At 41.9% G+C, this 23,336-nt stretch overlaps 1 protein-coding gene across 4 annotated transcripts in view; it reads left to right on the plus strand.

The window, feature by feature from the left end:
- RAMP2 (receptor activity modifying protein 2) overlaps positions 1-23,336 on the plus strand; it is a 290,068-nt gene that overhangs the window by 86,652 nt on the left and 180,080 nt on the right. For 2 of the 4 annotated variants that reach the window (XM_044054686.1, XM_044054684.1), the window contains exon 2: positions 7,161-7,232. The exons of 1 other annotated variant lie outside the window; for it this stretch is intronic. In XM_044054686.1, the coding sequence (XP_043910621.1) occupies positions 7,161-7,232 (72 nt within the window). Of the gene's footprint in view, positions 1-7,160; positions 7,233-7,822; positions 7,859-23,336 lie in introns of all 4 variants that reach the window. One more of the 4 variants, XM_044054683.1, reaches the window with a different exon arrangement.

The following is a 23,336-nucleotide window of genomic DNA, read 5'->3' on the forward strand; positions in this document are numbered from 1 at the left end:
ATGATTTTCACTAATAGCAAAATTACAGCTCTATGCTAAAGTGTCATGCAGTAAGGTGTGAACAGCTTATGCCTTCTTCTGCTGTTTCTTAAATGTTTATAAATTTGACCCCATATATGAATGTCTATTGTTTTCCAACATATATTGCAGTGTTTCTAAGAATTTGATATTATAGGTTCATAGGTTCATCAGAGGTTACTTGTCTAACAGCCCTAGAGCCCTTACAAGCCTAGCTGTGTTAATCTCAAGTTGCCCCAACTGTCCTTATTAGGTGGATATACTTTGCAGAGAGAGTCTATGGTCAACACTGACTACCCCTGTCTATGAGGGACATAGACTTCACTCCTGGGGGTGAATTTGCAGTCTCACATCTATTTGTCTAGGTTGCGCTTGTGTAGGACCAGTGAGAAGCTCTGCTTCACATGAATTGGAAGTTTGTTCTAGAGGAGTGGCAGTCTCTGGGAGATATATCTGTCAGACCTAGATGTGATGCCCTTACTTATGAAGTGCACAACATAGAATGTTTTCCTTACTACTGTGGAAACTTGGTGGTCATAGTTCAGATTGCTATCTACCTGTGTTCCCAGGTCTTACAGAACTGAGTTTGAACTTAGGAGTGTGCTGTCAGTGCTGTAATTAATGGGTAATTCCACTTTGCCCAAGGGCATAATAATGCACTTTTTGCATTTAGGTTTAGACCATGACTTTAGCACCAGTCATTTGTCTGTGTTAGCCCTTCCTGTAATATGTTAGCATCATTGGAGGACTCAGTGATTACACTCAATTTGCAATCATCAGCAAATCTGGTAAGTCAAAGGCTGTCTACTTTACCCTGGACTTCTGAGAAATAGATTCTGAACAGTAAAGGGCCCAACACATATCCTTGTGGTATGCCACTGGTGACAGGTCTGTTGGTAGAGGTTGAATCTCCAACTTTGACAGTATGTGTTCTGTCAGTGAGCCAGTTGATTACCCATTTAGTAACGTAAGGGGAATCCTCAGCTGGGAGAGTTTCTCAATGATACCTGTGTGGGGGATTATGTCAAAAGGTATACGATGCACTCACTCTTGGGAACTCAGCCTAGTATGTGACATCAGCAGGACTTGCTGGGGAGACAGATATGTCTCATAGAGGTTACCTCTCCTCTGGAGCAAACTTCCAATTCAGGTGAAACAGAGCCCCTCATTGACCCTATTTAAGTGCAGTTTGGATACTTGGAAAGTAAACCACAAATTCACACCAGGAGTTTCATCTGTGTCCCTCTTGCACAGGTGCAGTAGCTGTTGACTTACTTCTGCTTAATACCTTGATATTTTTGGGAACAGGTGTCGTACGTGGCTAGATTTGTAAGGGCCCTAGGGCCATTAGCCTAGTAACCTTCTATGATCCTATAAAAGCCTTGGCCAGGTCAAGACAGGTGGTATGCATTGTCTTACCATCATCCAAGGCTTGTTGACTTTCTCAGACAAGTCTACTAGGTTCAGTAAGCATCATCTACCCTTAATGAGGCCAAATTGGGTTGGGTCTAGAATTTAAAGATAGAGGATTCTTTCCATGGCCTTGCAGATGAGACTGGTTAGACTTATGGGTATATTGTTTCCAGGGGTGGCTGAGGGCCCCCCTTTGTGCAAGGGTATTCCTGTTGCTCTTCTCCACTCTGCTGGAACAAAGCCAGTTCTTAGGCTATGGTTAAACAGAATGCTAAGTGGATCCTCTAGGTCCTGCTTTAGGTTGCTTAGTAAGCAACCTGCGATGTGATCTGGTCCCACTGAGGCCATATTTTTAGCCTTGGAAAGCACAGATATGACCAGATTTCTAGAGATACTAGGCAGAGGATTGGTGTCAGGTATGCTTTGGAGTAAGGCCAGTGGGGCCGGTGGGATAAAGTTTTGTCCAAATCTGTCAGCTAGCAGGTTGGCAATTTCTTCTGGTGCACTATGAGTGGCACCATCTAGTACCAGTTCAGCACACAGCTGGGCATTGCCTTTCAGATTTCAGTTGTAGTTAAAGAATGTCTTATGATTATCCTTAGTCAGGGATGCTATTTTAGCTTCATAATTACCTTTAGAGGACTTTACAATATTTCTGATTTGCTTGTTCAAGCTGCAGAGGGAGTTCTTCCTCTGCTGAGTTAGTTCTCTCTTATTCTTAGACATAATTTTTCTTATTGTATAATCTGTTTATACTTGAGGTCAACAAGGGTGGCTTGTTTTTTCAGGAGGACCTGGTTTTGATCTGGTCAGGTACAGCCAAGTCTATGCAGTTGTTTAAGTGTTTATACAGGGCATCTGATTATACCCCTGCATAGGTGTCACTGTTGTCTGTGAATGTATGTAGCTTGCTTTGGAAAAGTTTTTTAGTTTTTTTAGCACCTGTGGGGGTGTCAGGTCCAATAGTTATTTCAAATGAGACAGTTTTATGGCCCGACCATACCAGGGAAGGCATCACACATTGGGGAGTGCAGTGAATCCCCATGTTGGTAAGTAGTATGTCTTGGACATTTGAGCCCCTTGTGAGTCTGCAGACTATCTGTTCCAGAGCATTTAAACTGACAAAGTCCAGGAACCTCTGGGCAAGAGTGTTTGTGCTCATGTATGTCACCCAGTTGATGAAAGGATAGTTGACATCACCCATGACTAAGGTGTTGGGCTTATGACATGTGATTCCAACAAGTCCAGGTAGGTGGTGTGCTTTTTTTTTGGTTTATGGTGGGGACCCTATAGCTGGCAATGATGTGGTAGGGTATTTGTCCTATAGTTAATTGGACATGGGGTAGTTTGAGAGACTGGTACTGTTTGACCAATCTCGAGGTGTGCTTGGTTTTAATGAAGATGGATACACCACCACCTTTGGTTCTTTCATGCTCATTTTGAGGTCTAACATGTGGTAGGAATTGTAGCCTTGCATGGCCAGGGTGCTGTCTGTGGTCTTTAGCCATGTCTCAGTGACTGCACAGATGTCAGCATATTCCAAGGTGAGGAGTGCTTCCAGGGAATGCAGCTTCATGTTTAGACGTCTAGCATTAAGAAGCAGAACCTTGAGTTTGCCCCAAATGGATTTTTTTACATCAGAAATTTTGTTCTTTTGACTTTGCCTAAAAAAGGCACTATGAGGGCGGCAAACCCTTTGCCAGTATCCAAAAGCCTAGAGGAGACAGGTACTGACCATCTCTGGTAAAGTGGCGTGGCCTGTCGACCATGTAGTCCAAGGCTGACAGATACTGGATCCCCATGGAGAACACCAGAAGCTAAGCAAATTGTTGAAGTCAATCATTTTTTTGTTTATATTGTGGCATCATTCTAGTGAAGAGAGAATCCTGCTTAGGACTAGGGTCATACCTGCCAGGGACACATAATCTGAGAGTTCAGTCATGTCATTCTTCATATAGTCCAGAGAGGTACGTCTTGAGTCATTCACTCCAACATGAACTATGACAGAGTTATAAAAATACTTGTTGCTGAATGACATGATGCATGATTTGATGGATCCTGGCACCTGACAGGCAGCTGACCATGACCTTCTCCTTGTCCAGAATGGTTGGGGGAACATCTGTGTGTCTCACTCACTATGGAATCACCTATGACCAGAACATTAGGCTTAGAGGTGTTTTGCCTTAGGGGCTTGTTTGTTGAGACACAGATGTATGTTTCTATTTGCGTAGCAGTGTGTGTGCACATTGTTTATATTTGGAAGGTCTCTGATCTTTTGGTAGACTTCCAGTGAGTTCCTCCACATATGTGGTCTAATTAACTCAACAATTTAGTAGTTATTTGCCCGGCATATAAGAGAGGACCGGTGGTAGTTCTAGACAAGGACTACTACTATGATGGGATTCAACTGATGATACAAGATGATAAGGTGTATAAAATTGTTGAGTTGAGTATTGTAGGAAGAATGAAGGATCATATTCTTAACAGTCTCCATGAATGTGTCTGTCTGGGATTGATAACGAGGAAACTGTTTGAGTACTTTAAAGTAGATGAGCCACTTGTACCACAATTGCATGGTCTCACAAAGGTCCATAAAGACCATGTACGTCCTAATTTCAGGCCCATTGCAGCAGGTGGTGGGTGGCTGACCGAGCCCATTTCAATATATTTGGGTAAACAGTTAAGAGTAGTGTTGAACAAGTGTTCCACTGTTTTGAGTGATACGGAGCACTTTTTACAAGATTTGTACAGTGAAACTTCTGGGTCAGGGAGTGAGGCGATAGACATCTTGGTCACTCTGGATGTGGTATTATTATTCACGTGTCTACCCAACCAAGAGGGTATAAGTATGGTCAAAAATTGCTTAACTAGGTATGGCAAGTTAGAGGCCCAACAGATAGATTTAATTTGTCTGTTGTTGGAATTAGTTCTGGAGCATAATATCTTTCTTTTCAGTAACACCTGTTATTGGCAGATGGCAGGTGTGGCAATGGGCATGAGCTGTGCCAACTCATATATGAACCTAGTGATGGCAGAGTGGGAATATCAACATATACAGAGTGTAGGTGATGCCCATGTGTATTTTTATCGAAACATTAATGACCTTTTTGTGGGATGGAAAGGGAATGAGGAGGCCCTTCTGAGATTTCTTTAATACTTGAGTAGCAGCAGTGACTTTTTGAAATTTACCATGAAGTGCGCTACTGAGAGAATTGATTTCTTGGATGTAGAGGTACTGAGAAGTGATTCTGGTGGTTTATCCACCAAGATGCACAGGAAGGACTGTTACCATCTGGAGTATATGCACAGGGGTAGCATGCATCACCAACACATTTTCACTAATATAATCAGGGGCAAGCAATGAGAGTTTCACGCTTATCCTGTGAGGAACAAGACTTTATTAATGGCCTGGAAAATTTGAAGCATGAGGTTATGGGGAGGGGGTACATTCAGATGGGGGTAGATCATGCCTATCAGAAGATTCTTCAGGAGAGGGAAGGTAGAGCAAAGCCGTATTTTTCTAGTGACACAAGGACTAGGATGGACAGGTCGAGGCATAGTAATGAGATCCCGTTCGTTCTGTCATACACCGGGGATGTGAATAAAGTAAGGAAAGTGATACGCAGTAATTGGCACATCGTATGTGTGGATGAAGAGGCAGCTTGGCTGTTTGGTTTGTGTCTAAGAATAAGAGAACGTTGAACCAATGGTTATGTTATTCTAGGGTATGTACCATAGGCACTGAGGGGTTAATAGACAACAGGAAACGTAATTCGTGTGCCTTTTGTGATTTCATAGGTGAGTCCGGATTCTTTAAGCATCCAGGGACTGTTTTTTTGTGTCAGCTGAGGTTAGCAGCTGACTGCAATACTAAGAATGTCATATACATAGCACACTGTAAGGTCTGTTTTAAATTCTATGTTGGTAAAACTAATCGCCGTCTAAGGGAACGCATCAGGGTTCACACTTATTGCACTAGGAAAGGTTTTGACTACAGTGCTTTGGTGAAGCATACCTTGCAAGCAGGATCTGACCATGTTTTTCTTTTTTGGGTTCTGCATGCTTTGGTTGAGTGATAGAATGGGGGATTTTGTTAACAGGACAGAAAGTGTCGAGTTACAGTAGATACTGAGACTTGGGGCACATCATGGGTATGGATTAAATGATTCTGTCTCCATGAGACCTGTTTTGAAATCTAGGAAGTTGAAATGATATGCTCTACAATGTAACATAATACTGAGTGCTGTTGCCTTCATTTTTAAGCAGGTAAATTTTAACAAGGGAGGGTTTCGGAGGGAGTTTTGTCAAGTATGACCGGATAATTGCTTTTATTGATTTTAGCTTGATTGCATATATGAGGATTCAGTGCTGTGTTTTTTTGTCTGATGAAGCAATGCTGTTCATTGTGAAAGCTCTCACGTTCAATAAATAACTTTATACTGTTTTTTGGAGCTTTTACTGCTGTGCGCCTGCCTTGCTGTAACATAGATTTTTTTGGTTCTTGTCTTTTCTGAAGTTCTCTGTGGATTTAATTACTGGCTGGCGACAGTTTTCTTTACAAAAATAACAGGTTGTGTTCCGTTAGCTGCCTTAAGACATCTCTTTCCTAATCAAGGTTTGTACAGGAGCAGGTCCATGATTCTGATGGGTGTGATTTGAGAAGGTTTTTAAAGTTGGAAGTGTTAGTAGTTCTGATATTTAATGGCAACGAATTCCAAGTTTTGGCTATGCAGTTGGAGTAAAGGGAAACTCCTGAGATACATATACCTATTTAAGATTTCTGTGAATTATGTTTATGAGAAAAGACTTCTGATTTCAGTGTCAGGAGAAGAATCTATTACTTACTTCGTAACTCAGTACTTTCTCCTGTGCATTTAAAGCTAATTGCCATTTTTATTGTATCTCCTTTTGTAGCTCAGTACTGTCCTCTGGTGGTTTCAATGGTTTGCAAACTCCACAAACTAATGCAAACATCTCTTTACCCCTCCCTTCCCCATTTCAATATATAGGTCTGCTGTTGAGGTGCCTTTCAGGAAATGGATTTCAAATATTATTTTAAGCCTTATTACAAAGTGATAGAGACTTCTTTTGCACCAGGAACATACTGTATTTCTTGACCAGATGGAAAAGAATTTGTGTGTATAGTGCCAACAGGTCGAAATTGACTCTTGGCAAACCTATAGACAGTTACCTAAACCATCCACAAGGTTTCATGGCAAAGATGCAGGAATAGATTACCGGGGCTTTTTATTGGGCAGCCCTCACCAGGTGCTTCAGTTTGCTGTTGGACATGGATTGTTAGAATTGCAGACCCGCACATCTTATGTCTACACCAACAGATAACTGCCTACAGGTGTATGACAGAAGTTTAACACCTTTAAAAGTATTAGCCAAAGTCATTATGTAGCTCTTGGCTTGATTCCCAAACTCTACATCTGTGAACTGTATGAGTAAGGTTTTTAACTAGGTAGTGCTTCCAGGTAACCAGAAAACCACTTAAAAAAGGTATTTATGTCTAGTGGTCTTACATGTTTAATCAGTGAGCAAACATTTTTATGCTTAAAATCCTCTAGCAAGGTACACAGAAACTTGTTACTGAATGTTGGCTTCCTAGATCTGATGGGGACATCTATTTGACAAATAAAAACATCAATTTTTTTTGAACTTCTTTTAAAAAAAAATCAAATGTATAAAATGCAACATCTGACTGTCTTTCCCTCTCTGTCTAGTTGCTGTCAGTTACAATGGAAGTTATGTGAAGGCAGACCATATCTCTAACCTTTCTGGAGGACTAACAGAGAGTAAGTATACTGTAATGTCTCGGTACTTAGCTATAAACTAACCACTAGCAGAGACAAAAACAAGTAAAAAACTCACTCCTCCTTCTTGAACAAGCCTGTCCCAACTAATATTTCAAAAATACCTTTTTGGAATTATCAGAACATAGCTTGGCATCTAGCAGAATAGTTTGTCACGATACAGAGAATGACAGCAGAAGAATTATTTTAAATCATTGCTCACTGTAGCTCACTGCATTTTCTTAGGCACTGATGACTTTATTGTGTAATCTTTAGTTTGATTCCTAAACTGTCTGGTTGCAAACTGAATAAATTAAGCTTCTTAACTAGATAGTGCATCCATAAAATATTTAAGGTATTAAAATTTTAGGCAGGTAATCAAAAACTTGTTATGTAAATACTGAACTCTTAGATCTGACCCATCTAGTCTATTTTTTCTGAATTTCTTCAATAACTATGAAAACATTCAAATGTATAAAAAGCAAAAACTATGAAAACAGTCAAATGTATAAAAAGCAAAAACCTGCTTGATGCAATCTTTCTCTCTCCTTTTCTAATTGCTGCCATTTACGATGGACCTTGCGCGAATGCAGACTCCAACTATACTCTAACTACAGTAACATTGGAATGTAAGTATGGTTTAATATCTAATTCCATATGCTGTACAAAACAGAAACAAGTAAAAGTTATTTCTCCAACTTGAACAAAGCTGTTTCAACTAATTTTTCAGGACTGCCTTTCTGGAATGGACATAACAAAGCTTGGCATGTACAGCTATATAGATTATCAAGGCGTACTTAATGTTATGTTTATAGTATTTTATTATTTTTTTTTTGTTGGAACAGCGATTTTTTTCCCTAGAAAACAAAATCTCTGTTCTGACACTTCGAAATTGTAAGCTTTCGCTTACATAGGGTCGATTAATCACCGTTCGCTTTTTTAAGCATTCAGTGATCTAATATAGGTTCATAGGTTCATACTAGGCTATCTGCCCAAGGGCATTTATAAGCCTAGCCCATAGTTATTTGGCTTTCGCCACCCCTTTAGTTTGAATAAAACTATGCCTATTATTTTGCTGTGCCTCTGTCAAGCAGTGACACTGAAGTAATCCCTGGGGTATATCTGCGATCCCCCATCCATTGGTCAAGATTCCTCTTGAACAAGGCCAGCGAGGTGCTCTGCCTCACATGTACCGGGATTTTGCTCCACAGCATAGGGAGTCTCTGGGTGATGAATCTGTCCCTCCAGCACGTTCTATTAATAACCGTGTCAAGGTTTAAGTCTCCGCCCTTGTGGTTCTGAGGGATCTAGATTTTTTGAGGTGAAGCATATTCATCAAATCAGGGTTTGACATGGCCTTATATGTCAGGCATAGGTCACCTCTGAGCAAGCGGTATGAGACTGAATAGAGCTGGAGTTCTTTCAGTCGGGCAGCATAAGACATATTTTCGAGACCCTTTATCCTTTTGGTGAGGAACTTTTGGGGCCTTTCCAGCTGCTGCAGGTGTCGGGTCAGATACATTCCGAATGGGGCATTGTACTCAATCATAGGTCTAATGAGTGATGAGTACAGGGGGACGATGACCTCCCTTGATCTAGATGTGAATCCCTTCATGATCAGGTGGGCAATGTAGAAGGTTTTCCTAACTACTTTAGCAACATCAGTGTCAAGCGAAGGCTACTGTCAACCTGGGTCCCCAGATCCCTGATGACTTCTTCTGTGCTCAGTGGATTGCCACCTATATGGTAGCTAGGGGTAACCTTGTTTTTCCCGAAGGGTAGGACTATGCATTTCTTGGCATTTAACTTTAGGCCATGGCTCTGGCACCAGTCATCCATTTCTGTGAGGCCCTTCTGAAGGATATCTGTGTCAGATGTGTTTTCGACTATGGCGCCCAGTTTGCAGTCATCTGCAAACTTTGTCAGCCATAACCCTCCTGTGTTTGCTTGTACTTCAGAAAAGTAGATGCCGAACAAGAGTGGACCCAGGACTGAGCCCTGTGGGACACCACTTGTGACAGGCTTTGAGTCTGACATGGCTCCAGCAACTCTGACCCTGTGGGTTCTGTCACTTAGCCAGTTTGCAACCCATCTTGTGATGTATGGGTTTACATTAAAGCTGATGAGTTTTTCAATGATACCTGAGTGGGGTATTGTGTCGAAGGCCTTTGCCAGGTCAAGGTAGGCTGTATGGACTGCCTTTCCTCATCAATGGCCTTGGTGACTGTCTCGAAAAAGTCAACCAAGTTTAAAAGGCATGATCTGCCTTTGACAAAGCCAAACTGGATTGGATCCAAAGTCTGCAAGTTCCTTATGTCTTTATTTATGAGTTCCATTATGATCCTCTCCATGGCTTTGCAGATAAGGCTTGTCAAGCTAATGGGACGGTAATTTCCAGGGTCGGTGGAGGCACCGCCCTTGTGAAGTGGGACCACAGTCGCCATGCGCCACTCCTTTGGTACGTATCCTGAGGTGAGGCTAAGATTAAACAGCTGTCCTAACTGCGGGTTTAATTCCTCATTGAGTTCGTGGAGCACACAGCCGGGGACACCATCCAGTCCCATGAATGCTGTGTTTTTTGCTATGGAGAGAGCAGTTCTCACCTGGGCGTTGGAGATGTTTGGGGGGCTACAATCCTCTGGTATAGATATCTCTCCTTTTGGGGGGGGGAGAAGTTTGCACTGAACCTGTCAGCCAGTATGTTGGCAATGTGTGTAGGTTCAGTAATCTTCACATCATTTTGAACTAATTCTGAGCATATCTGGGAGTTTCCTCCTAGGTTTCTAACATAGCTAAAGAAGGCCTTATGATTGTCTTTTGAGTCCTTGGCGATTTTTCTCTCAAAATTTGCCTTGGATGATTTTATGAGAGCTCTTAGTTTTTACTTATAATGATCAAAGGTGTCTTACCTTTCAAGGATTTTGCTCTATCTTGTAGTAGCTTCCTCCTTTTGTTGTAGAGCTTGTTTATGGCTGGGGTCCACCAGACTGGATGCTTGCCTTTGGTACAAAGAGTCTTAGTTTTGTTTGGGATTGCCTGATCCATGCAGTCCTGTAGGTGCTGGTAGAAGGCATTTGTAAGTGATTCAGCGGTTTGAGTAATGTTTACCACTGGCTCAGGGGCCTTAAAGGAGACCACACTAGTTTTAGAAGTGTGAAGTCGGCTTTTGAGAAGTTTTCACTGTGGTCTTTTTATTTCAGGTGGGGCGGGATGAGGACCTCCAGCGAGATTAGTTTATGATCTGATCTCACCAGTGAGGGGTATACTTCGGTGTTGAACATTGTGATCCCATGTTCGTGATGATGAGATCAAGTATGTTTTCTCCTCTTGTGGGGATGGTGACTAGTTGTTCCATGGCATTTGAGTTTATGAACTCCAGGAACCTTTGGGCTAGAGTGTTTGGGCTTGAGTAGTGTTCCCAGTTTATATTAGGGTAGTTGAAGTCACCTAGTATGATGGTGTTTGGAGATACATTTATCCCCTCCATTGTTTTCAGGAAGGCCATGTGAGGTTCCTGAGTTTGAGAGGGTGGCCTGTAACATGCTACAAATTGCAGAGCAGTCTTGCCTATGGTTAATTGCACCTGGATGGTCTCCGATGCATCATGCATTGTCACCAACCTTGAGGTGTGGGTGTCCTTTATGAATATGGACACCCCCCCTCCTTTCTTGGTGTTGTCCGGATTTTGGGGCCGGAATGCATGATATGAGGTGAAACCTGCTAGTGCTGGGGTGCTCTCAGGAGCCTTGAACCAGGTTTCTGTCACAGCACAGACATCAATGTTCTCCATACTGAGAAGGGCCTCGAGTGCGTGCATCTTGAGATTGAGACTTCTGGCATTGAGCAGCATTACCCTTAGTTTTTTACTTTTTGTGTTCTAGGGTGGTAGGTTTAGAATTTGAGCCTTGCCTAAAAAGGCACTATGGGGTGGCAAGAGCCTTTGCCAATATCCGGAAGCCTAGGGTGACAGGTGCAAGCCGTCCCTTGCAAAGCAGCGTGGCTTGTCCAGCATGTCATCCCAGGCAGACAGACATTGGATCCCCTTTGAATGACACCAGAATTTAAGCCAATTATTAAAGCTGATTATCTTATCACTGTATTGTGGCATCATTCTAGGTGAAGGTAGGATACTGCTCAAGGTCAGGGTCATACCTGCCTGGGCTACATAATCAGAGAGCTCCTCAATGTCTCTTTTCATGTAGTCCAAGGAGGTACGTCTCAGGTCGTTGACACCAGCGTGGACAATGACTGAGTCGTACTTGTACCTGCTGTTGAGAGACCTGAGTGCTTGTGTTATGTGGCGGATTCTAGCGCCCGACAGGCAGTTTACTGTGACCTTCTCCTTACTCAGTCTGGTGGCGGGACGTCAGTGTGTCTGACTATGGAGTCACCTATGACAAGTATGTTTGGTGTTGTATTTGGCCTTAAGGGCAGTGACTGCTTTGCACACTGATTTTGTTGTTTATGTGTTGTTTGTGTGGTATATTGAGTTTGCAGTTGCTTGGGTGTCTGCTTTGGAGGCCTCTGCTGTTTAGGTAAATTTTTACTCAGAGCCTCCGAGTATGTCTTAGTGTGTTTATGTGTTTGATTCAGTGGTGTGGTTGAGTTATGTGAGACTGGTATTGTGGTGTGTGTAGTTGCCTTCTCCTCCTGCCTGGTCTTGCCAGTCCTGAGTTGAGAGAGCTCAGCCTCCAGTCTGGCTAAATAGCTGCATCTCTCACAAGTGTTAGTGTTACGTGGGAGGAGGAGAGGGTTGTCCGTGTACATGAGGCAATTGTAACATTGTCTCAGAATTCCCAGATTCACCAACTGGGCAGGAGAGGACGCCAGCATCTGACCCTTCGACATGCTAGAAAGAATTATGAGTTGGTATGAGACAGAAAAGTAGTGGGCTTAGCAGGAAGTGGGCACTTCTGGGGGTTTTGCTAGTGAGAGATTTGTATAATATAGGAGTGCTTGACCTGCAAAGAGAATGCTTATAAGACAAGGGATATGCTTATAAGACAAGTGCTGAGCTTTTTGAGAAGAAAAAGCTATTTGGAACAAGTGCTGCACTTTTTAGTGTAGGTGTAAACTGTTTAGGTTCCTAACAGAGCAGTTCTAAGGGAAAAATTGAAGAACAGACTTTCTGGAGCCAGAAAGAGTTTAACCTTGTTTAACGGCGCTGCCCGATGCTGCTCTAGTGGCAACTCCGCGCTAAATCGTGCTAAAGCACGTTAAAGCGTGCTTGATAGCAGGGGCTGGAAAGAAGCAGGAATAGACCCAAAAGGGAAAATAAAACTACAGTTTCAAGTCAGTAACCACCTCTACAGGGGGCAGGGAAGCTGCTCAATGTTAGTCACTGCCACTGATCAACAGAGAGACCCTCCCTCAGCCCAAGCAAAAATGGCCTCACAGAAACTTTCAAACAGTTCAGGAACAGCAAGCCTGTAACTGAACTTTTTTAACTCTCAGAAAAGTGGGAAAAAAGCAAGATTTTTTTTTTTTGTTTTTGTTTTTTACAGAGATAGCAGAGGTTCACAAGTAATATCAAGTTATAACAGTGCAGTAAATGACCCCACACAAGAGTGCTAGGTCAAGGACAGAAAATTTGCAAGTTTTAAGAAAAAAAGATTTAAAATTAAGTGCAAACAGGAAATTTCGCAAACAGCTTTTGGTTGTGCTCTAAATACAGCTACTAATACAGAAATCAAGTTTAACAAGCCAGAAAATGCTCAAGCTAGGCAGCTATGCAGAAAATCTTAGCAAATAAACAGAGAAAAATACTTAAAATCTCAAAAGTGGCTCCCTTCTTCTCTCAGCATCTTTTCCTCTTGGAGGGTGCTTCACCAACAGCCAACAAGCCTGAAAAGACACCCAAACCACGAGGCAACTAGGTTTTAAGAGAGGAAGATGAAGGAGTTATGGAAATGACCCCTAGTGGCCAATAAAACTACAGTTTCAAGTCAGTAACCACCTCTACGGGGGCAGGGAAGCTGCTCAATGTTAGTCACTGCCACTGATCAACAGAGAGACCCTCCTCCAGCCCAAGCAAAAATGGCCTCACAGAAACTTTCAAACAGTTCAGGAACAGCAAGCCTGTAACTGAACTTTTTTAACTCTCAGAAAAGTGGGAAAAAGCAAGATTTTTTTTTTTGTTTTTGTTTTTTACAGAGATAGCAGAGGTTCACAAGTAATATCAAGTTATAACAGTGCAGTAAATGACCCCACACAAGAGTGCTAGGTCAAGGACAGAAAATATGCAAGTTTTAAGAAAAAAACGATTTAAAATTAAGTGCAAACAGGAAATTCAGCAAACAGCTTTTGGTTGTGCTCTAAATACAGCTACTAATACAGATCCTTGGTTGTGCTCTAAATACAGCTACTAATACAGATCCTTTTAACCCTGGCCTAAAGCTAATAAGGGTGAGTAATAAAGGTCCAGTGACATGTTTACTGTCATACAGAATGCGTAATATTTATTTCACAAATCAGTGCCAAAATGACTTGCCCTTAATTTAACGTATTCATTTGTTAATCAGGTAAGTGAATTCATCATCATGGTTGCTTTAGCCATGACTCCGGCCAAAAGGGCAAGGAGAAATGTAATACATGTTGACAGTTATTTAGAGTACCCAATTGATCTTCATGTTTTTAAAACCACATAAATGCAAAAAAAGAAAATACAGACTCCTTGCAGAGAATGTACACAGGTAAGAACTGAACCACAGCACTGGAGATGTGATATAGAGATCTTAATCACTGAGCCATTATGCTGTTCATACTTTTACACCCTCTCTAATATTTACATATACTGAACTCATGTATTTTGCAATATATTCTTACACAAATTTCTTTTGCATTCTATGTGACACCCCAACACTGGCCCAGTAATCAAGGAGCCTCAATCCTCATCACTGGCAACAGTGGGGGACATACACACACTGGGAGGATGACAAGTACGTACACAGTAAAGTGCAATTTCCCTTAAGAGCACACAGAGATCATAGTCAGTCTTGGGCTAGTTTCTCCCTCTTTCTCCAGATGCCAAATAAGACTTCCCACTGGCACAGCTATAGAGTTGAGATCTCAGCTGAATGGCCAAGCTAAGACCTCCAGCACCCTCTCTGTCCAACCAGGGCTTCGTGTCCCTGCCCAAGTAGCTGACACACACACACACTTTGAGATTTGATTTATACACACACACACACACACACACACACACACACACACACACACACACACACACACACACACACACACACACACACACACACACACACACACACACACACACACACACACACACACACACACACACACACACACACACACACACCTGGGAATGGCTGGCACAGGTTTACTAGCAATGCCCCCCTCTGCCCAGACTATAAGGTAGTTTTTCCTGCCACCAGCCACTACTTATCAGCTACTATAAGGCCTTTAACAAAGGGTGTCCAATCTTACTGTGTAATGATACTATTAATCCAAATGGTAGTTTGATCAAGAGCAAGGCTATTAGGAGTGGCCCACAGTGTCACCAAATACATATGCAAGTACTCTCAGAGCTTAAATATGTATCACAAATATCAGCCACAAAGATAGGTTTAAATATACTTAATTCTTCTTCTTCTTTCGGCTTTTTCCCGGTTAGGGGTCGCCACAGTGGATCACTGTCCGCTTGTGATTGGCAGTGGAGTTTTTACGGTGTTGAGTTGCCAGCTTGGCACCCAACCTTCCACAGAAGGCACACACATGCACGCACTCACACCTAGGGCCAATTTAGTGTGTCCAATCCACCTACAGCATGTCTTTGGGATGTGGGAGGAAACCGGAGCACCCGGAGGAAACCCACGCGACCACAGGGAGGACATGCAGACTCCGCACAGAAGGCACCCCAGACGAGAATCAAACTGGAGAACTTCTTGCTGTGAGGCGACAATGCTAACTGGTGCACCACCGTGGCCGCCCATTTAAATATACTTAATAATAAATAATAAAATAAAAAATAAATACTCAGTAAGTAATCAGTTACATCAGAGTTCAAATTCACAGGAAATATTTAAAGCAACATTACAGGACTGTCTCAAATAAATAAAGAAAACATCTAAGCTATACTTCACTATATTCCTAACTGTAGATAAGAGAAATTACTGTACCCTAGTTAACTTACTTACAGCAAGGAAAGTCAGAAGTGGTGAGTGGATGTTTCCAGCTGATGCTGTCAGGTTAAAGACAAAAACAAAAGTCACAGTCACTCTCTCAGAGAGTTCTTAAATTAATATCAAATATTACTGCTGGGATACTTAGAGAGTTCTTAAATTAATATCAGATATTACTTCTGGGATACTTGCAGCATGACATCACTTTTTGTCACCTGACTTTAGTTCCCAAGCTAAACCGCCATTGTCAGAAACTATCAGCATTTAGCATCTCCCAGTGAAAAATGCATAGCCTTCAGATGTTTGCAGATCCTGAAAGTCATAAAACAATTCAAACACTTACAACACAATGCAGAAGGCTCCCTAGTTTTAGACATCTTGTCTCCTTGGCGGCATTGAAACTAACTTTTATGGTGCAATAATACAAAACAATTTAATTTCAACTATTTTCTTGAAGTTTTGCAAGTTAACCCTCTATGTTCTAGTTCCCACTGTTAAAGCATATGCATTTATACAGGTACAATAGTTTATCTACACTTCTGTTTTCTTCTGTTAGGGTACACTGTGGATATATCCTTTAATCTCAGTACTTTACACACACTTCTGTATCAGTCATATCAATTTTCACAAATGACAAAAAATTATTTACAAAATTACAGCTAGCTGGGCTGACAGTATTTCCTTTTGTTACATCTCCCCCGCCCCCCAAGACTCAAGTTAGTTTTTCAAGTGACCCTTGAGAAACTCTGCTTAGGATGGGATGGGTGAGCCTATCTGGGAATACCTTACTCATTCCCTGTCTTGAGATTCCAGCTGCCTTGGCATTGCTAATCCCAGTACATTGTAGCACTGTCCTATCATATGCCTGCAACCCTAGGCTCTACCATAGTAATTTGGGATTTTCCTGGCTGGTTCCCTGTAGCCATAGATCCTCCTTGGAGTCCTCCTGGCTGCTATTGCAAATACTTAGCACAAGGGCCACCCTGTCATGGTAAGGTTTCATCATGTTAACATGGTACAGTTTGTGCCCCTGACTCCTGCCTAGCAGTTCTACCATGTAGTTAACATTGCTGACCCTCCTTACCACTTTGAAGGGTCCCTCCCAAGCTGCCTGCAGCTTTTTGTGTCTGACAGGAATGAGAACCATTACCTGCTGCCCTATAGCATACTCTCCAGCTTTAGCATTACTATCATGCCAGACATTTTCTGCTGTTGGACTTCTGTGAAGTTCTCCTTGGCCAAACCCATGAGTTCCCTGAGCTTTGTCATGAGGTTTAGGACAAATGCCACAACAGACTCCTTGTGGGATTCACACTCAACCTTCCACTTCATGAATCAAATCTAGAGGTCCCCTCACCCTATGCCCATACAGCAACTCAAGATTTGAAAAACCTGTGGATTCCTGGGGCACCTCTCTGTAAGAAAACAACAGATGGGGCAAATATTTTCCCACTCCCTCTTAAACTGGTCTGCAAATGCCAGTAGCATGGTCTTGAGTGTAGAGTTTAACTTCTCAACCAGACCATTAGTTTGGGGATGGTAGGGGGTTGTCTTTAGGTGCTTCATCCACAGTGCTTCCACAGACAAGCCAGCAGGTCTGATATAAAATTGGCACCTCTGTCAGTCAGTATATCTTTTGGGAAACCAACCCTGCTGAAAATCTCTAACAAAGCATTTGCCACCTTTTCTGCCTCAATGGAGGACAGAGCCACCACCTCAGGGTATCTGGTAGCATAATCTACTACCACTAGGATATACTTTTTCCCTGTGAAACTTGGGATACTCAGAGGCCCCACAATATCCATAGCTACCCTCTGAAATGGCTCCTCAATCACAGGCAAAGGCATCAAAGGAGTTTTCACCTTGGCTCCTGCCTTGCCTACCTTTTGGCACTGCTCACAGGTCTTGCAGTACCCTGTTACAGCTGTGGAAATCCCAGGCCAATAAAAGTTTTTCATAATACGTCACTTTGTTCATTTTATGCCCATATGACCTGCAAAGAGCATATCATGGGCTATGGCTATAAGTGCCAAATGGTAGGCTCTGGGCACTACTAACTGCTGTAGTCTCCCACCCGCTAGCCCTCCCTCAGGGGTCCACTCTCTGTACAGTAACCCTTTATCCCAGTATACAGATTCCCCTTCCCTTGAAAATCAGGTGCCTCACTAGCTACCTCTCTCTGGCCTTGTAATGTAGGGTCTATGAGCTGAGCCCCTCTCAACTATCTCTTGGTAACCCTTCCCATCTCCCCTTCCACAGGAAGTCTGGTATCCTCTGACAGCAGTGCCTCACTGTCATCCTGGGTACTATTACTCATCTCTACCCTTGCAGTCACTCTGTCCAAGGGAACATCAGTATGCACAAGCAACTGTGGCTCACCTTCAGTCTCACTGCTACAGGGTAGCTCCCTCCCTGAACTAACCACCTCACCAGTCCTGGCTGCAAGTGTGCAGTCTGTCTTGGTTCCCCCAGGCTGCCAGACCCACATACTTGTCTCCAAGCCTGACTGCATTTAACTGCATGCACACAAGATACTGCATTATCAAAATCATTCCCTATCAGGACATCTGCAAGGATATCCTCAAACACACCTACTTGCTGGCTTTCTTTTCACCTTCCCAGTCAATGTGAACCCTAGCCCAAGGTATTTTGAATGGGGTACGTCCTAAAACTATGACTGGAGTAGACTGCCCAAGCAAATAGTGCTCCTCCTTAACCATTGCAGGCTTCACAATGGTTAGGTCAGAGGCTGTGCCTCCCTTACCAGTGGCCTCTTTTCCTTCTACTAAGGATATAACCTCTTGTGGTAGTTTGGTACACTTGTTGTCTTGAGACAACTTACTGCTGGCACTCTGTCATTTCCACTTACTGGCTCTCCCACCGTTTGTTCCCCACCTTGTCTCCATGGACCTCTATATGCTACATGGCCCCACTGGTTGCATTTAAAGCATTTAACCATTGGTTCTGGACATGTACCTGGACTAATGGCTTTCCCTGATACTGTTGGACTCTGTTGGGGTGCTCTAGGCTGCCCACCATGGGTTCCCTTAGACCCATGAGCAGTACTGGGTATCCCTTTCCTGTGCAGTGATGCTCTGCTTGCTAGGTATAGGTCTCAATTTTTCCCCAACTCATATGCTGTGTTACATTATCTACTAACCAGATTCTCATGTCCTCAGGCAAAGTGCTAAGGGCTTGTTTCCCTCACAAAAAGGCCTGCCAGCCCTTCAAAAGTGGGGAACTGACATCCACTCACCCACCTATGAAAATAAGTGCTTAGTTTAGCAATATAGTCACACACACTTTCATCTGCCTTGCATCTATGCTCACAAAACTTTTTTTCTATAAGCTTCAGGTGTTAACTTAAAACATTCTAACAAACAAATTTTAACAGTATTATAATTTAAGCAATCAGTATCAGACAATTTTGAAATAGCGGTTACAGCTTTACCATGGAGTAAGGGGGTCAGGAACCATACCCAGAGCCCTTGGTCAACATTATACTGTTTACATAGCCTTTCAAACATATGAATTAAACTATCAAAATTATCACCCTCTGTAAATTGTGGAAGAAATTTACTGACCTTTGTGGTTTCTGGGGTTCGGTAATTCCCTTCTCTATTACCTCCATGACCCTGGTGAAGAGTTAGCATCTCCTTTTTGTGTTGCCTCTGCCTCTCATTGTCCTCAGCTTCCAGACATCTCAGTCTCTCTGCTGCTTCTATTTCCAAACATTTGACCCCTATTTAAGTCTCATTAACTTCAGATGGATTTTAAAAGTCCTCTGTGGTAAGGTTGAACTGTCCATTTTCTGAGAGTTGTATCTCTCCAAGGGCAGTCTGGTTGTCCTCCAGATTGATGGTCTGGATGCAGCTGTGCCCAAGGCTGCAATATTATCTGCTTTAGTCAGGTTGGCATGCACCATTACTTTAGCCTGGCACATCTCAGCCAACTGGCTCCTTGTCAGTTTGCCATACTCCTCTGCTGACATGCTTGCCTGCTCTCCCTAACTAAACTAGCAAAAAAAAATAAGACAATTGTGATATGAAACTCTGAATGTTCACTGTATGGCTGATTGAGAGTACAAACACCTTCCTTAGTGACCATTGTTTACAGGCTACAGGAACTCAGTACCAACACCACTGAAAACCAATTAATATATGATGTGGATATTCCACCACTGCCACCAATTAATATGTGACATCCCAACAGTGGTCCAGTAATCAAGGAGCCTCAAGCCTCACCACTGGCAACAGTGGGGGATGTACAGACTGGGAGAATGACAAGTACACACACAGTAAAGTGCAATTTCCCTTAAGAGCACAAGAGATCACAGTCAGTCTGGGGCTGGTTTCTCCTTCTTTCTCCAGATCCCCAGTAAAGCTCCCCACTGGTACAGCTATAGAGTTGAGATCTCACATGAGTAGCCAAGATAAGACCTCCAGCACCCTCTCTGTCCAACCAGTGCTTTGTGTCCCTGCCCAAGTAGCTGACACATGCACACTTTATTTGATTTATACACACACACACACACACACACACACACACACACACACACACACACACACACACACACACACCTGGGAAAGGCTGGCACAGGTTTACTAGCTATGCCCCCTTCTGCCCAGACTATAAGGCAGTTTTTCCTGCCACCAACCTCTACTTATCAACTACTTTAAGGCCCTCAGCAAAGGGTGCCCAATCTTACTGTTTAACGTTACTATTAATCTAAATGGTAGTTTGACCAAGAGCAAGGTTATTAGGAGTGGCCCACATTGTCACCAAACACATATGCAAGTACTCTCAGACCTTAAATATGCCTCACAAATATCAGTCACAAAGATAGGTTTAAATATATTTAATAATAAATAATACAAATAACAAGACAATACTCACTACATAATCAGTTACAACAGCATTCAAAATCACAGGAAATATTTAAAACAACATTGTAGGACAGTCCCAAATAAAGAAATAAAACATCTAAGCTATACTTCACTATATTCCTAACTGTAACTAAGAGAAATTATTGTACCCTAGTTAACTTACGTACAGTAAGGAAAGTTAGAAGTGGTGAGTGGATGTTTCCAGCTGATGTTGTTAGGTCAAAGACAAATACAAAATACACAGTCACTCTTTCAGAGTTTTTAAATTAATATCAAATATTACTGCTGGGATACTTGAAGCATAACATCATTTTTTTTGTCACCTGACTTTAGTCCCCAAGCTAAACCCTCATTGTCAGAAAATATCAGCATTTAGCATCTCCCTTGAAAAAATATATAGTCTTCAGATGTTTGCAGATCCTGAAAATAATAAAACAATAAAACACTTACAACACAATGCAGAAGGCTCCCTAGGTTTAAACATCCTGTCTCCTTGACGGCATTGAAACTAACTTTTATGGCTCAGTTTATAAAAAACAATTTAATTTCCACTATTATCTTGAAGTTTTACAAGTCAGTCCTCTATGTTCTAGTTTCCACTGTTCAAGCATATACATTTACACAGGTACAGTAGTTTATATACATTTCTTTACTCTTCCAGTAGGGTACGCCGTGGATACATCCTTTAAGCTCAGTACTTTACACACACTTCTGTATAAATCATATCAATATTCACAAATGACATAGAATTATTTACAAAATTCCAACTAGCTGGGCTGGCAGTATTTCCTTTTTTTACATTCTACATGATTAAAACTAATTAATTTGTACGAAATGGCACAGCAATTAACATTGCTGCCTTACAGTGCTTATTTCTCAGCCAATGTGACTTTTTGCAAACCAATGTCTTTGGCTTCTCCTGTTAGGGGTTGCCACAGCGAACTGCTGGTCCTCAGATTGACACACCTACCTGCATGTCTTTAAAACTCACTTGACCACAGGGAGGACATGCGCACTCCACAAACAAGGCCCTCCAACCAGGAATCGAACCAGAGAACCTCTTGTTGTGAGGAGACAACACTAACTCTTGCATCACGGTTGCCGAAAGCCAATGTGGCTTTTTGCACAGTCTGCAAATTCTTCTTGAATCCACATGGGTTTTTGCCAAATGATGCAGTTTACTCCCACAATCCAAAGACATAGTCTAGGTGAATTTGAGCTCTTCTGGCTTGCCCATAGGTGTGCAATGCATATCTGAGTGAATGTGTGTGGGATGGTGCCTTGTCTGGGATAATTTTGATTGTCATGTGCTGACTGAGTGATGAAATAGGCTTACTCTCCCCCATGACTGTGAATTGGATTAAGCAGGTAATCAGAAAAATAGATGAATTATCATTAAGGCTTAGACACTGCTTTCCTAAGGTGAACAGAGAACCATGTTTTGGATGGTGATGTATCGGTGGGTGAAGAATACCATAATCACTGAATGTGCCACTAGTCTTGTGGAACAGCTAAGTTAACTGTGTTTTTCTTTGAATTGACATAAAAGCAAAATGCAATATTAGAAAAAAATTTTGCACTGGCAAAATGTGGAAACCAGTAGATAGGACTATTCACCACTGTCAATGTGCTATACAAAGCGCAATCATTATATCACAGAATGTACTTTAATATGGTGCAAGTTTGTGAAGATTAGAACTATATATAAAAGTTCCTTACACTAACATCCTAAACAATTATAATCTGCTTACAGTTAGGAACATATGACAGAAGAGGCTCAAGAGGGAGATTAATATAGGTACAGAATGGAAAAATCAAACTGCCACAATAACATTAATATGTACAAGGTGGACCACTTACATAATGAATGAGAGCTGCTCTGTAGATGTCCAACCCCGTTCAACATTTTGATAATAATTTAACATTTTTGTATTTACTGTCTTATTTATTACTACTGTTAGCTCACAGATTTATTTAGTGTTGAGGAACTAGAGAATATATATATATATATATATCTATATCTATATATATATATATATATATATATATATATATATATATATATATATATATATATATATATTCCAAGTGCCACATGGCTTTGTCTCTTCCTCTGGAATGCTCTATGACCTGCTGAAGGGATTTTACTGTTGTGGGAAGTTCAGCCTGCCACAGCTGAGTATCTGGAAGGAAACACTCACCACATGGATTTATGGATTTCAGCAATAAGTAGGTTACAATCAGCTGCTTGGAAAACTAACAAATCTTCTATCATGTGACATCACATGCAGCAGTATATCCTTGGGAGCAAGGATGTCTGACAGCTTTGCAGGCCCAGGATGCTGTGCTGGTGAGGGTCTTGGAAGAAACAGTTTTGGTAGTGATAGGGAGGAAAAGAAAGTCCTGAAACATGATCAGGAGTAAGTAGGCAAATACATATGCACTTCATGTTATAGTACAGTAGAACACCTGACTTTGTGTGAAGAAGCACAACCATCATATTGCTCATTATTTGGCCTGCAATGCATGCACACATCACTCTCACATTTACACCTCATACTCACAGTTACATTTTATAAGCGTTACTAAACAGACATAGCATACAAAATCAACCACAGTCATGAGACATGTTGTTGATGTATCTATCGGCTTTTCCCGGTTAGGGGTCACCACAACGGAACTCCGGTCCGCTAATGATTGGCAGTAGATTTTTATGTACCGAGTTGCCAGCCCTGATGCACAACCTTCAACGAAGGTACTCCCATTCACGCATGTCTCCACACAGAAGACGCTTTAGCTGAGAATTGAACAGGACAACGTCTTACTGTGAGGCGACAACACTACCGCAGCACCACCACCGCAGTTCACAGTCATGAGACATAACAAACTTAAACACAGACTAATGCAAATGTAAACTGTACCAGAATATCAGCCATAATAAAAAAGAAAAAAGACCTCAAGAAGATAAGACAAATACATGATTTTTAACATATCACACAAACAGGATGACACTATCAGACATGATTATGGAGAAACAATATAAGTAATTGATTGTAAGATGAAGGAGTCTATGCTTTATC

This window comes from Protopterus annectens, chromosome 13.part0, assembly GCF_019279795.1.
Source record: "Protopterus annectens isolate FY-2018-M chromosome 13.part0, PAN1.0, whole genome shotgun sequence".
Taxonomy (NCBI): domain Eukaryota; kingdom Metazoa; phylum Chordata; order Ceratodontiformes; family Protopteridae; genus Protopterus; species Protopterus annectens.